The following is a 13,528-nucleotide window of genomic DNA, read 5'->3' as shown; positions in this document are numbered from 1 at the left end:
CGTGATTGCTCTAATTTCCGCGAATTTTGAGATATCAAGCTAAATTTTTTTTATAAATAACTTTTATGGATAATTTTTTGTTGCCGATTTTTTAAAAACCGGTTTTGAATTTTTCTAATTTTTCGGGGACGGATCAAATCTTAAAGAATTATATCTAAAGTAGGGGTAAAATTTTCTGGGAATTGCCATGATGTGTATGATTTTTCGTTTCCGATTTTTTGGTACCAAAATTTGTCTAATTTTTTGGGAAATAATACGTAATTTTTCGGGAAATAATAAGTATCTAATGTCCGACAGCGAGCTATTTATTCATTAACGGATTTTCTTGAAACCGGGGCAAAAATTTTCTTAATTTTTTCGGGGACGGACCAAATCTTAAAGAATTATATAGAAAGTAGGGGTAAAGTTTTCCGGTGATTGCAATGATGTGTATAATTTTTTGTTTCCAATTTTTTGGAAATCGGTACTGAAATTTGTCTAATTTTTTGGGAAATAATACGTAATTTTTCGGGGAATAATAAATGGGATTGCCATAATGTGTATAATTTTTTATTTCCGATTTTTTGGAAACCGGTACCGAAATTTGTCTTATTTTTTGGGAAATAATACGTAATTTTTCAGGAAATAATAAGTACTTAATATTCGACCGCGAGCTACTAATTCATTAATGGACCGATTTTCTTGAAACCGTGGGTTTAATTTTTCATTAATGTAACGATTTTGAACAAACACAAATTTGCAAATTAAAAACTTGTATATTGCTTCCACATCATTTTATTTAGCTTATAAAGTTTCATAGAAGGAAGCCAATTCATTATATGCTAATAATTTGAGAAATTTCTTATAAAGAAAAATTTATGAGCTAAAAAAACGGGCACAGTATTCAGCGAAGAAAAGTAGACGTAGGGCTACGTCTACTTTCCTTCACTGAATACTTTAACATGAAATAGTGACAGTTGACGTAGTTCTACGATGTTGTTTGCGGCACAGTTGTTACTGTGCCCGTTTTTTTTTAATATTTGAAAAATATATATTTTTATATCTTACTTTGGAAAATATTATTTTATACATATATCTATATCATCGCAGCAGTGTTGGATGAACCTTGCGTTGTATTCCTGGCAAAGATATGTCTCGCAGATATGTCATGTTTTTGCTTCGCCGGAGGCCTTCTTATATTAGCCCCCAACTGAAATTTACTTACGAGTTAGTCTTATCATTTTGCGCCGCCTAGCGGCGTTATTCCGAACTAGCACAGAAAGATGCGCTACTATGCATCTTTCTTAATCAAAAATACTTTATAATATTTTAAAAATAATTGAAAAAAAGGATTATAAACCCAATAATAAATAAATTTAAAATATTTTTTAAATATTTTGGAACAAGATTATAAAACAATAAATATGTAGATTTAAATTAATATTTCAATAATATATTTTAAATATTTAAGAAAAAATTGTCTGAGTAATAAAGAAGAACATTTTTATAAATATTTTTAAAAGATTCTTAAAATATTCTTAAAAATGTTACGACAAAAGGTTTTTAAACTATTTTAAAATATTCCTAAAACCATTTTAAAATGTTTCTTACCATATTTTTATAGATATATTAAGAAAAATTTTTTGAAAACATTTTGTATTGTATGGGAAATGCAATTAATATTTTTTAAATATTTTGTCTTGTTTTTTTTTTTACAATCGATTCCTTTCATTATTCTACGTATATAAGTATAAAGGTAAAATAATTGAAAAGTGAATACTTTACGAGATATTTATATTCATATTTTATACTAAAAATATTATGATAAAATTTTAAATATCTCAGAAAATTCTTAACGAGAAGAAAGAGAACTTTATTATAGTGTTTTGAAAACGTCTCAACAAGATCTACAACTTTTATTTCAAGAAAAAAATCAAGTTCAATTTAAGAAATTAGTCGCCTTTAAAATTTCTTAAAAACGATGACATCTACGACATGACTCATATCAGAATCATATGTCCCCCTTTAGAGCATACAACTTTTGTCCAAAACATTTTTCCATATTTTTCATATTTTTCGAGATATTTGCTTGCGTCTATTAAAATTACTCACTTTACATTCTGAGTAGTATACGAGAATTTACGAAATAATATATTGTGCATCAAGGAGAGAAAGTAGCGTTTTTTAAACGAGTGTGAAGTTTGCCGCCCGAGCCGAAGGCTTGGACGGCAAATCACATGAGTCTGAAAAAGCTTTCGACCTGAGGTGCACACGATATTTTTCACAACATCTTTACGGAAATGTTCGACTTTTGAATTCCTGTAGAGTGTGTGCGTTTGGTGTTTCATTCGTACAGTTTATACGCGCGTATCGTTAAATAGAAAGAGAAAAATAGAGTGACGCAGGGACGAGGCCCCTGGTGGGGGGTGTGGGGGGCAAACCCCCCACATAACACGAAATTAAAATGATAATAAAATTTCAAAAAAAAATATAAATAATTTTCGAATAAGATACAAGCCGTTTTCGGTCGAAGCTTAGATTTTATAGGCAGCTGAATATTAATTTCTGTGTATATGTATTATTATAATACATATATTTACATATATATTCCAATTTATTACTGCGCGCCGATCACAGTCGGATATAAATAATTTTAATTATTGTACTAAATCTGATTGATTTGGGATTTTATTTAGGGATATTATATGTATATAAATAGGAATAATTAGTTATCTCATTATTTAGTGATATTATTAAGAAAAAACAATTCCAAATCAATAGTTTTAATACAAATAATTTTTGAAATAGTAATTATTTTTGTATTTATTGAAATTAATATAATTTTTACAAAGAAAAAGTCTTATTAGTTAGTGAATTTAATATTTACATTACAATTTCCAAATTGGAAGATCGGATTATTTTCTCTATTTTGTGTTTCTCATTACTTTACTTTCTGCCCGCTATACGAGGTGGAAAGTGCCAATTTTCCTCCTTAGGGAGGAAAGTTGATACTTTCCTCTCTAGGGAGGAAAGTAAGCACTGGCATGAAATTGGCCACTTTCGCCCCTCTCTACAGGCATGGAAAGTCGGACTTTCCATGGAGGTGTTGTGAAAAATAATATACTACTATGAGATATTACAAGTACGTCCTGAGAATTTATGAGAAATAATATACTACTAGAGAGATGTTATAGAAATGTTCGAAGTATATTATATACGGTACGTATATTTACAGTACGAGTACAGAATATTCGAATGATATCATGTGCTGTATGGGTTTTACATTCCAATATGTGATCTAAACTGTAATTGTCATGCATCTCTAAAGTGTCTACACAAATTCGCGTACAAATGTACAAGCGGCTTTTTTTTTTCTATATGCATTACGTGTGTGTATTATTTTGGTAAATGTCAAATTTGAAGTAAAATACTGCAGGGAGAGCTGCGATCATTTTTCGTTTTTTCCTTGTTACTAAATACAATTAAATAAAGTATTGATACGCAATTTATAAAATTATTACTGATGAATGTGAAAAAATATATTTATCAAGATTGCCGGAAAACACATACACATGACGCGCACACAGGAAATGCAGATGCCAAGTTTCACAAGAAAGAGGTGTGTTCCAAAACAATCCATAAGAAAATTCCTCAACGTCGCATTATTCATATATATTTTTATGTCTATAATTTTATTAGGTTGTGATGTGGTCTCCGTTTACAAAACAGTATAGGTATCTTACCATCAGATAGCACACATGTCTAAAATCGGGACATAAAATGTCTTAAAGACGTCTTATGTCCCGATTTCAGACATGGTACGTGCTATCTGGGTTGTTAATCGATGTAACGATAAACTCACGAATATGATCGCCGGACTATATAAATATATATATAAATATAATTACACGTAATTACAATGCACGTGGTTTAATATTTTTTGGCGCAAATACAGGTTTATTTAGTGAAGTTTGTTTGGCTACACGGAAAAAATGGTTTACTAACAACATTTTAGCTAACAATTTAATTGAAAATGATCAAAAATATTAATGAAACAAAATACGTCATGCTCTTGTTTTAATAAAATGTTATTTGTTTTACTAATATTATTATTGACATTAACAATATTATTTTCAATAAGACTAATGCTGTTAATACAACATCACTTTTTTCCGTGTAGTTTCGTACAGTTTCTACATTTTTTAAATACAATCCATGATAACTATTGTCTCTCAAAAGCAGAAACTGCATATATTGAGAGCTTTCCACACAATATTCTAAAATTTTTTGCAATATTGTTTTACAAATAGACAATACAGTTGATTAGTGTTCATCACTCCGGTAATCATCAGCTTTTTGTGCACATGATACGTACTTATTAAGTTAATTCTTGAATAGGTGTATATATATATATATATATATGGGGCATTCTTTCTCAAATCGGCCACCTCTCTGCGCATTTTATTTTTGAAGATAAAATGCTTTGCGAGGTCTCAAAATTTTCGTCTGAAACTCAATTTTTGGATGCCGTATGGCGATTTTCATTTACATTCAAGGGTGGGACAGTATGACCAAAATATCGCTCAAACCACCCTAAAAAATAGGAAAGTATGCAAATAACATCTAAAATCTTAGCAGTTTCTATCAAATTTGATGCAACTTTGAAACAAAATGGTTTATAACATCCAATTAAATAGTTTTCAGACGTTACCCCCCATTATAATTAAAATCAACCCTTCAAAACCACCCCTGAATCATTATTTCGACAAATTGACAATTATTCTAAAACAAATAGAGTAATAATAATAAAAATTATTATTATTATTATTTTAATAATAACACAGAACCACAAAAAAAAATTTTCGGAGAGCAACTGGGACCGCAGTATACGATTTTTATAGATTTTGGGTAGCTAAAATCGAAACAAGGCCCCATTTTGCTCTAACACGTCAGGATTTTCAAGAAAGTAAGGTTATGTAGGTGAAAAACAGCGATTTTTGGCGGTGTAATAGTGTAATCGACAGTTCGTTACAAAAAAGGTGTGCTAAACAATTTCAACGCGCAAACATGACCTAAAAAAGAAGTTTGCGTGCATGCGCGTGTGTCGCATTGGTTACCGCCGGCGTTAGCGTAACCCAAGATGTACCCGCGAGGAGGTCGCACGGTCTTGATTAAGGGCCGGTTGGTTCCACTTTCAGGGTTTACATCTCATTGGGGTGCTTGATTAACTTATCTGACAGATAAATGCGTAGTGGGATTAGAAATCATACCCCGCGGAAGATGCGCAGCGCTGGTGTATCTGACGTTTCACGCATTTGTATATTAATATTTTGCAATAAAGAATTTGGATATTATCGAACGGACGGTATCGGACGGTATCGAAAATGGAACCAGGATTATGCGAAAATCAATTTCTTTATGGTGACGAAGATGATAACGAAGAATCTGATGAAGAAATATATATAGTGGTGCTTCGCAAGCAATATACAGTTCGTCCACGTCCAGATTTATTTAACGAATATGATAATATAGAATTTGTATAGGATTAATAACCGTGGAACAACGCTCACTAAATAGCTGGTAAACTACCCGTAAGATTTATCCTATAGGTAGTAATCTGTCGAGTAAGCCGAGATTTATCGAAAGGTGGAACAACCGGCCCTTAAGTGAGTCCCCGTTATATATATATATATATATATATATATATAACGATTTCTTAATTTTCGAACGTAAATCATGAAATGTAGGATAATTTTTTCTCTCTAGTCGCTTTATATTATAAATTTTTTAGATTCTTTTCCTGCAAGATAGATCTATTTTTCGTATTAAAATGACAAAATGACGAAATAAGAAAATAAATAATGCAATTCTTTAACGTGGACATTGATCTATTTTTGCGTCAGATTCCGCATTTACGACACGTCGTTATAACGGTTTTCCAACGAAAGGAATTAGAGAAACGCTTCTGCTATATTCAAAGATATAAAAAGATAATAGAAAAAAAGTTATATAAATTTAAAATCGTCTACAAATCGCAGTGCTTCAACTGTGAGTAGCGACTATTATATATGTACTTCTTTCTCCTAGATTCACAATTCTATCAACATACACAGAGATAAGGAACCCAGATAGCAAAGAGAATTGAAAAAGAATTAAAGTTGTTATGAAAAAGAATTCTTTGAATTCCCGAATTATGAAATAAAGTCTTTTTCCGTACCATCTGCTCTAAAAGACTCTTAAAAGTTCGAGGAATTCATTTCTAGGTAAAAATACACATTAATTTAGTCTGCGATGGTTTTGACCTTAACATATATTATAGAGGTCATCCTCCTGAGTGAGAAGGTCTTAGCCGTCGCTCGTTGCTTATCTAAAAGTTATAAACAAAAAAGTTTGAGACAAATTTGTGTCAGTGCTAAGAGAAATAATTTGCTGATACAAGCATATACATGTAGACTGTCTATACACACATATCAGCAAATTACTTCTCTTAGCACTGAAAAAATAAAACATACTATTACAGCATATGCAAACTTTTTTCGGATAACGGCAAAAATGTATCCATTACATGATGATATTGCGTTTGATACAGCAATTACAGAAACAAAAGAAATGTAATTTACTCCTTTTCAATTTTTAAATAAAAAATTAAGGTCCATCCCCACCCACCCCCGCTTATATATGTACTGTCTATATACACATATCAGCAATAAATTACTTCCCTTAGTATATATTGACATAAATTCGTATATCTTTCAAACATTTTTGTTCATAACTTTTAAATAAGCAATGAGCGACGATTAAGTTATATAAGGAAAAGTTAATTAGGGTCGACATGTCCTTTTTTTATAACGGGGGGGAAAATCCACACGAATACCCCCTCCCCCGGGGCGGGGAGGGCGGTTATGTGGGACTTTAACCCACTAAAAACCCCTTCGAATGTCCCTCACGGCGCTTTTTGGGGAAGCCCCGTGTATCACAAGTATACCTTCCGTGAGCCTCCCCACGACATGTCCTTGACAACATATGTCAAGGTCAAGATCATCAGAGGTATCAGAGGCTAAGTTAATGTATATTTTTACCATATATAGTTCCAATAGGTTTAGGTGCAGTTCCCAAACAAGTTAAACCTGCATAAATCGTATTTAATATAGCGATCGAGAACAATAAGAGATTTTGAAAATTAGAACGCAGTTTTATTCCAGAATAAAATAGATGGGAAGTAAAAAAAAAACATTTAGCTTGAGCGCCGAGTATCTCACAAACTCGCCTTTTATCTTAGCGCATGAGGATTTTTGCTTACGAGAAGGTACTGACGCATGTATATTATAGCTACGTGGCGGTAGCGCGCGTTACTAGCGCTCAGTTTTTTTTTCAAACATGAAATGTGAAAAGGAATTCTTTTTGAGTTTATTTCGAATAAATTACGCGAATTCATAAAGAATTTAAAAAGGTGAATCCTTTTTGAGTTTATAACGATTACCTGTGCTATCTGGGAAGGAAAATCAAGTTTAGTGTTAACCCCATATTGATCCGCTCCGTCCCTTATAAAAATATTTCACCGCTTTTACACCTTATATAAATCGTTTTTAGCCCGTTTTATCATTTTTATGTTCGTTTCTTGCACTCTCAAGCACGCGCAGTCTACTGCAAAAGAACATGATGAGTATATGCGAGTATGCGTATGAATATTTTTGAGTAGATTGTCCGTTTTTAATACTCGTTTTTCAATTGATGAGTGACAACCACTCGTTTTTAAGCAAAAGGGCCGCTTTGCGCCCCAAAAACGGGTCAGTACTCATTGAACCAAATGCACGTTTTTACTACTCAAACTGACCGTTCTCGCGGTCCAAAAACGGTGAAAAATTTTTATAAGGGGTTCTAAGCTCCTCCAAGAAAACATAATAATAATAATAATAATGATGAAGAAGATAACTACGTGTCAGCTTAAGTGTCAGAGTCGTTTCACCACAAAGGTGAATGATAGAACTTGAGATCCAGATGGCCGTGTTGATTGGTGCCGGTGGCCACTTCCTGGCCGCACGATGGCGACGGTTTCACGTTCTTCTCTATTTTCTCGGCCTCCAGCAGGACAGGGACGAAGGGCATGGTTTGATTGTCTGGCACGACAGGCGTCGGGACGGTGGTCATCTCGAGGCTACGCTGCTTCTGCTCCTCCTCGGAGTAGAGGCTCAAGGAACGTGGTCGTTCTAGCTTCAGCGGTGGCGGCGGCGACGCGCTGTCACCGTTGTTGCTGAAAAATAAACTTGCCCGTCAAGCGATAGGTGACGCAAGCAAACGATATGCGATCAGCAGCGATATACAATCGCACGTCTCTCTGTCTGCGAGAATTTTCTTTCGTATATCGGTAAAACTAAGGAAAAAATTCGAAGAGGAATTTATAAACACGTAGAGAAGAGCGCGCTCGATTGTTTTATTAGTTATAAATTAAAAGAAACAATTGAAAGAGGCGATGCTAAAGTCATCTTTTTACCGACAAAATGTAATTTTCGCGTACATACGTGCCAGTTTTTATTGTTTCTATTAGAGCTTCCGGTCAGAAACGTGTTTTAAAATACACGGGTACACGACACGTGTAGTCGTTCTACACCCCATACAGCACATGTAGATTATACTGAGAACGTTCGAAGGATATCGCAGCAGTATATTCTCGTATATATTGCGTATGTTCTCAAAACATTCGAGATACGTACTACGATTTACTGCGGACATACTGAGAATATTTCTATGTCCGCCTTTTTCTAGTTCGTAGTATATACTGAGAATATTTCGCGGTAAATACCAAGAACATCACAAGTACCAATATAGAACTAAGGATAGAATGTGCACGGTATATGTACTTATTATGTTAAATTAAATTAATAAAATGTTTTTTGCTTCCTGCACTGTGCTACGTGAGATATAAGGATTACTTAAGGCGACTTAAACTGATCCGCAGCAAACAATATCAAGGTTTAAGCATTTTGCAGCATCTTGCAGGCTCGTCTCTTATATTGAACGCGTGACGATTTTTAATTACGAGAAAGTACGCCGCGTGGCGGCAGCGCGTGTTACTAGCGTGATGGTAGATTAAGAGCCACCGCACAAAACTCTCGTATGGTCACGTAGCGTAACGTAACGTGAGTCAACGCACAAGAAACGTATTGGTTAGAGCCTCCGCACAAGCTCTCGCATGGTAACGTAACGTAGATCAACGCACAAGAAACGTATAACGTCGTAACGGCCGTAACCAATACGTTTCTTGTGCGTTGACTCACGTTATGTTACGCTACGTGACCATACGAGAGTCTTGTGCGGTGGCTCTGAGTCAAATTGAATTTTTATAGGGTGAGTCATTTTAATCGACGCAGACAAATATCTCGAAAAATATGAAAGATACGGAAAAATGTTTCAGATAAAAGTTGTATGGTTTAAAGGGGGACACATGATTTCGATAAGAGTCATGTCATAGATATCGTTATTTTCAAGAAATTTTAAAGGCGACTAATTTCTTAAATAAAACTTGACTTTTTCCTTGAAATAAAAGTTGTAGATCTTGTCGAGACGTTTTCAAAACACTATAATAAAGCCCTCTTTTGTTAAAAATTTTCTGAGATATTTAAAATTTTGTTATAATATTTTTAATATTGTTTGGCGCATCGCCTATCCCCTTGTACATATCGTTGTAAATATTCGCGTGATACCTTATGTTGTTCTCATTACTTAGATTTTCCTTTAATTTTCATCAATGGATTATAGAACCGTCTCATTACTGTATTCGGCCGTATCATGGCCCATTATTTTAGCGAGACGTCGGTGGATCGCGATCGGCAAGTACAAGCGACTCACCAGTCGGTGCTGCCATCGCCATCCGCCGACGACCGCAATGCAAATCAGACATACTACTCGCTCGCGACACCTTCCAGGAGCGCGAGCCGGAAGACAATTGTCGTCCAGACGTCGCATGGCACGGATCACTTGGCTCGTCGACGGCCGCTTACAGCTACACACACACACACACACACACACAGTTATTCGCCAAGTCGTCTCAAGAGACACGCTCTCGATAACGTGGAGCCGCACGGTTTTGCTTGCCTGCCTTGCTTGCCTTATTGCCTGCCTTGCTTGCCTGATTGCCTGCTTGCTTGCTATTGCCTTTGCAAGGATCTCCTGCACCGAGACGGGGCACAACGCAACGGACAACGGCGAGGAACCGGAGCCGGCCATCCACGGTGAGTCGCTTACGATTTCGCTTACGCTTTCGCTCAATCTCATGCACGCGTTGCATGCGCCCAGCGCGCCTTCGCCGTACATTAATCGTGAGGGGATCTACCGCCCTTCTGATCCTTCGGTCATCAAAGCTTTCGACCATTGTTCCACCGGGGAATTGACACCCCACGACAAAACATTGGTCCTTCGAGCCGGATTTTCGCGTGTAGAAAATACCACCGACCTCTCGTTACATCGCTCGCCTCGCTCGTTCGCTCATTAACTTCGCGTTTATAAGCGAGGAGCAATAACACGCGGCGTGTTAATATTTTGCGTGATATCTCCCGTTCGAAGCTCACGGCGAGAATACCGCGTGAATCCTCGCTCGTCGTTATCTGCATTAAATCGCGAATTGCAATAGCGCGTGGCGCGTTACAAGACGCAATTCGCGCGATACTTAAGGCTCAGTCACAATGAGAGAAATAAGGAATAAGATAAAGGAATTAGGAATAAGGCATGTTGCATCTCACTTTAATGTACGTGTACTGAAGTGAGATGCGACATTCCCTTATTCCTTATTCCTTTATCTTATTCCTTATTCCTCTCATTGTGACTGAGCCCTTACTCGCGCGGAGCTCGCGTTCGCATAACACGTGCTAAGCCGTTATCTGCGATTAATTGCGAACCTCGCATTTGACGCGAATTAATCGAGATTCAATTAGTGGCCGGAATATTCGGATCGAGAACATTCTCGGCCAAATCACACGTTTCGCCTCGCCATCAGCGGCCCCGGAGCGCGGTCACGGGCCGGGCGCGTGTAAACAAGTTTTTCGGCATAGACCCGCGCGCAATAACAAGCGTGATCCTGCCTTCTCGCTGTTGCTGGGTCGATTTCGGTGCGACTCGAAAATATTATTCCGACCGTAGAATTACGAATATTGCCATCGATCGAGAACACTGTTGTTGACACTGGCTCTCGGTACAAAATACTCAGCTCTCTGATAAAGCTCGCGGCGATCATTAGACATCGCAGTCTAATTGAAAGAAGTTGTAGTAATTATTGCTGGTGTCGTGGATTGTTGCTCGCGTCGCGTATTGCTACTGTCGTACGTACTGCTGGTGCCGTAATACCGCGCGCCACATATCACACCGTCGCAATTTTGGTCTGGCCGCAACATATAGATACCGGAGTGCATATTTCGCTGCAGCCGATTACTTGTGCCAGCCGAATAATATATTTGATTGATGATATATCTGATACTTGATTTATTATTGTTAACGCCTTTAAAGTTGTGCATTCCTTGCAACACCTCCATCGCTATCAATCCCGTGCCTGACCTCGCCTCTTGCAAACCTTCGCATATTTTTGCATAAATCGCCGATTTCGCGAACGCTCTGCCGCGCGCTCAGGTGGAAATTCGGACGAGACCGTTACCCGTCACCTTGGCGGGCGGGACCGCTGTCTTGTTTTTCAGGCCTTCCAAGCTCGGAGGCTGTCGTTCTCTTCGTCGGTGTCTGTGGTTGTACCCTAACTCGAATCTTGACACGCGATCATCATGAGCCGGGCCCAGGTTGTTAGGCGCGAGCTCTGCGTCCAGCGCATGAGGAAGATCCACGAGCTGTCAATGCTCGCCGCGGAGAACGTCGCCCAGCGACCGGGTTTTTTAGTCCGTTACCCTACCGTGGCTAGATTGGTTGGAGACTTTGAAGCGGCCCATCTTAAGATTATTCAAAACGCCTCGGACGAGGAGTTCGCCGCGGAAGATATGATTCGGAGGGAGTTCGACACGATGCGTTTCGGGGTGATCGGTCGGTATGAGAAGTTCGTGGGCGCGGATCACGCGTCCACCTCGAACCCTCAGGCGCCGGCTCGGACGTCGTCGATCAAACTACCCAAGATCCCGCTCCTGCAGTTCGCGGGAGACCTCGCGCTTTGGCCCTCGTTTATCGCGTTGTTCAACGCCTCGATCCACGAAAGCCGAGACCTCTCCCCTATGGAGAAGTATCAGTACTTGGTGGCGTCGTTGAAAGGGGAGGCGCTCAATGTCGTAAAAAACCTCCCCCTCTTCGCCGACAATTACGCGATCGCTTACGACGCTCTGGTTTCGCGATACCAGAACAAACGCGACTTGACGGATTACCACGTGGACTCGATGTTGAACGCCAAGCCGTTGAAATCGGAATCGGCCGCCCCCCTGCGCACGCTATTAGATACGTTCGTCGAGAACACGCGGGCGTTAAGCTTATAAGCTTATTAGGGTTTCCTACGGACGCCTGGGACTACCTCCTTCTCAAGTTCTTGCTAGGAAAACTCCCTCGTTCGCTGCGAGAAAAATTCGAGTCCGAGCATCGGGCCGAAGAGATGCCCAAATATACACAGCTCATAAAATTTCTCACCGAGCATTGCCGAGTTCTCGCGTCCGCGTCGGGCATATCGAGCTTCGCGCAATCGCCGTCGTCTGCGCTGAAGGGTTCCGCATCAGCCTCGGCGTTTGTGACGAACACAAAAGACTGCCCGGTGTGCAAGGGGCAACATATTGTTTACAAGTGCCCGCAGTTTCTGAAACTGTCCCCTAGGGAAAGACACTCAACGGCGAAGACCGCGAACCTGTGCATTAATTGCCTCCGCGCAGGTCATGGCACCGATAACTGCTCATCGACAGGGACGTGCCGGTCGTGCCGGAATAAGCACCACACGCTGGCGCTGCTACATTTTGAGCGGAGTGCGAACTCAGCGAGCACCCCCGCGAACGACGAATCCGCGAACGAGCAAACTTCGCCGTCGCCAAAGAGCGAGCCCCTCGTCACCATGACGAGCACGGTAAGGTCAAATCGGTCGTATTGTTGTCGACCGTACAAGCCGAGGCCATCGACATCCATGGAAACCCCTTTCCGGTTCGCGTCCTCCTCGATAGCGCCAGCCAGCTGAATTTTGCTTCCGAAAGCTGTATGCAAAGAGGCGGTTTTAGTCGGACAAAGCACCGTACCGTGGTGTTGGCGGTCAATAATACAAAAGCGGCAGCCACTCGAGGCAACACCTTGTTTGTAATCCGGGCGCGAGGCCGGGACGACATCCGCCTCCCGATAGAGGCTACGATTCTTCCGCGTATCGCCGGCCAACTGCCTAACAGTCAGGTAGAACGAGGAGCATGGGAACATTTTGAGGGATTAAGGCTTGCCGATCCGCTGTACCATCAACCCGGTCCCGTCGATATACTGCTTGGGGCGGAGAGCTTCGCGTCGCTACTTCGGGACGGTCGTCGGATGGGAAGGAAGGGTGAACCGGACGCGTTTAATACGGTCTTCGGCTGGGTCCTGGTCGGCGCCGTGTCGGCACAGGCAC

General features: G+C 39.3%; 1 protein-coding gene across 1 annotated transcript in view; it reads right to left on the bottom strand.

Annotated features, from left to right (window-relative positions):
- Positions 1 to 13,528, bottom strand: part of LOC139815150 (alpha-tubulin N-acetyltransferase) — a 136,659-nt gene that overhangs the window by 17,137 nt on the left and 105,994 nt on the right. Inside the window, exon 8 of the mRNA XM_071781821.1 lies at positions 7,916 to 8,230. Coding sequence (XP_071637922.1) covers positions 7,942 to 8,230 — 289 coding nt within the window. The 3' untranslated portion in view covers positions 7,916 to 7,941. The remainder of the gene's footprint in view (positions 1 to 7,915; positions 8,231 to 13,528) is intronic.

The sequence above is a fragment of the Temnothorax longispinosus genome, chromosome 6, assembly GCF_030848805.1.
Source record: "Temnothorax longispinosus isolate EJ_2023e chromosome 6, Tlon_JGU_v1, whole genome shotgun sequence".
Classification (NCBI taxonomy): Eukaryota; Metazoa; Arthropoda; class Insecta; order Hymenoptera; family Formicidae; genus Temnothorax; species Temnothorax longispinosus.
This window is presented reverse-complemented; position numbering and strand designations above follow the sequence as displayed.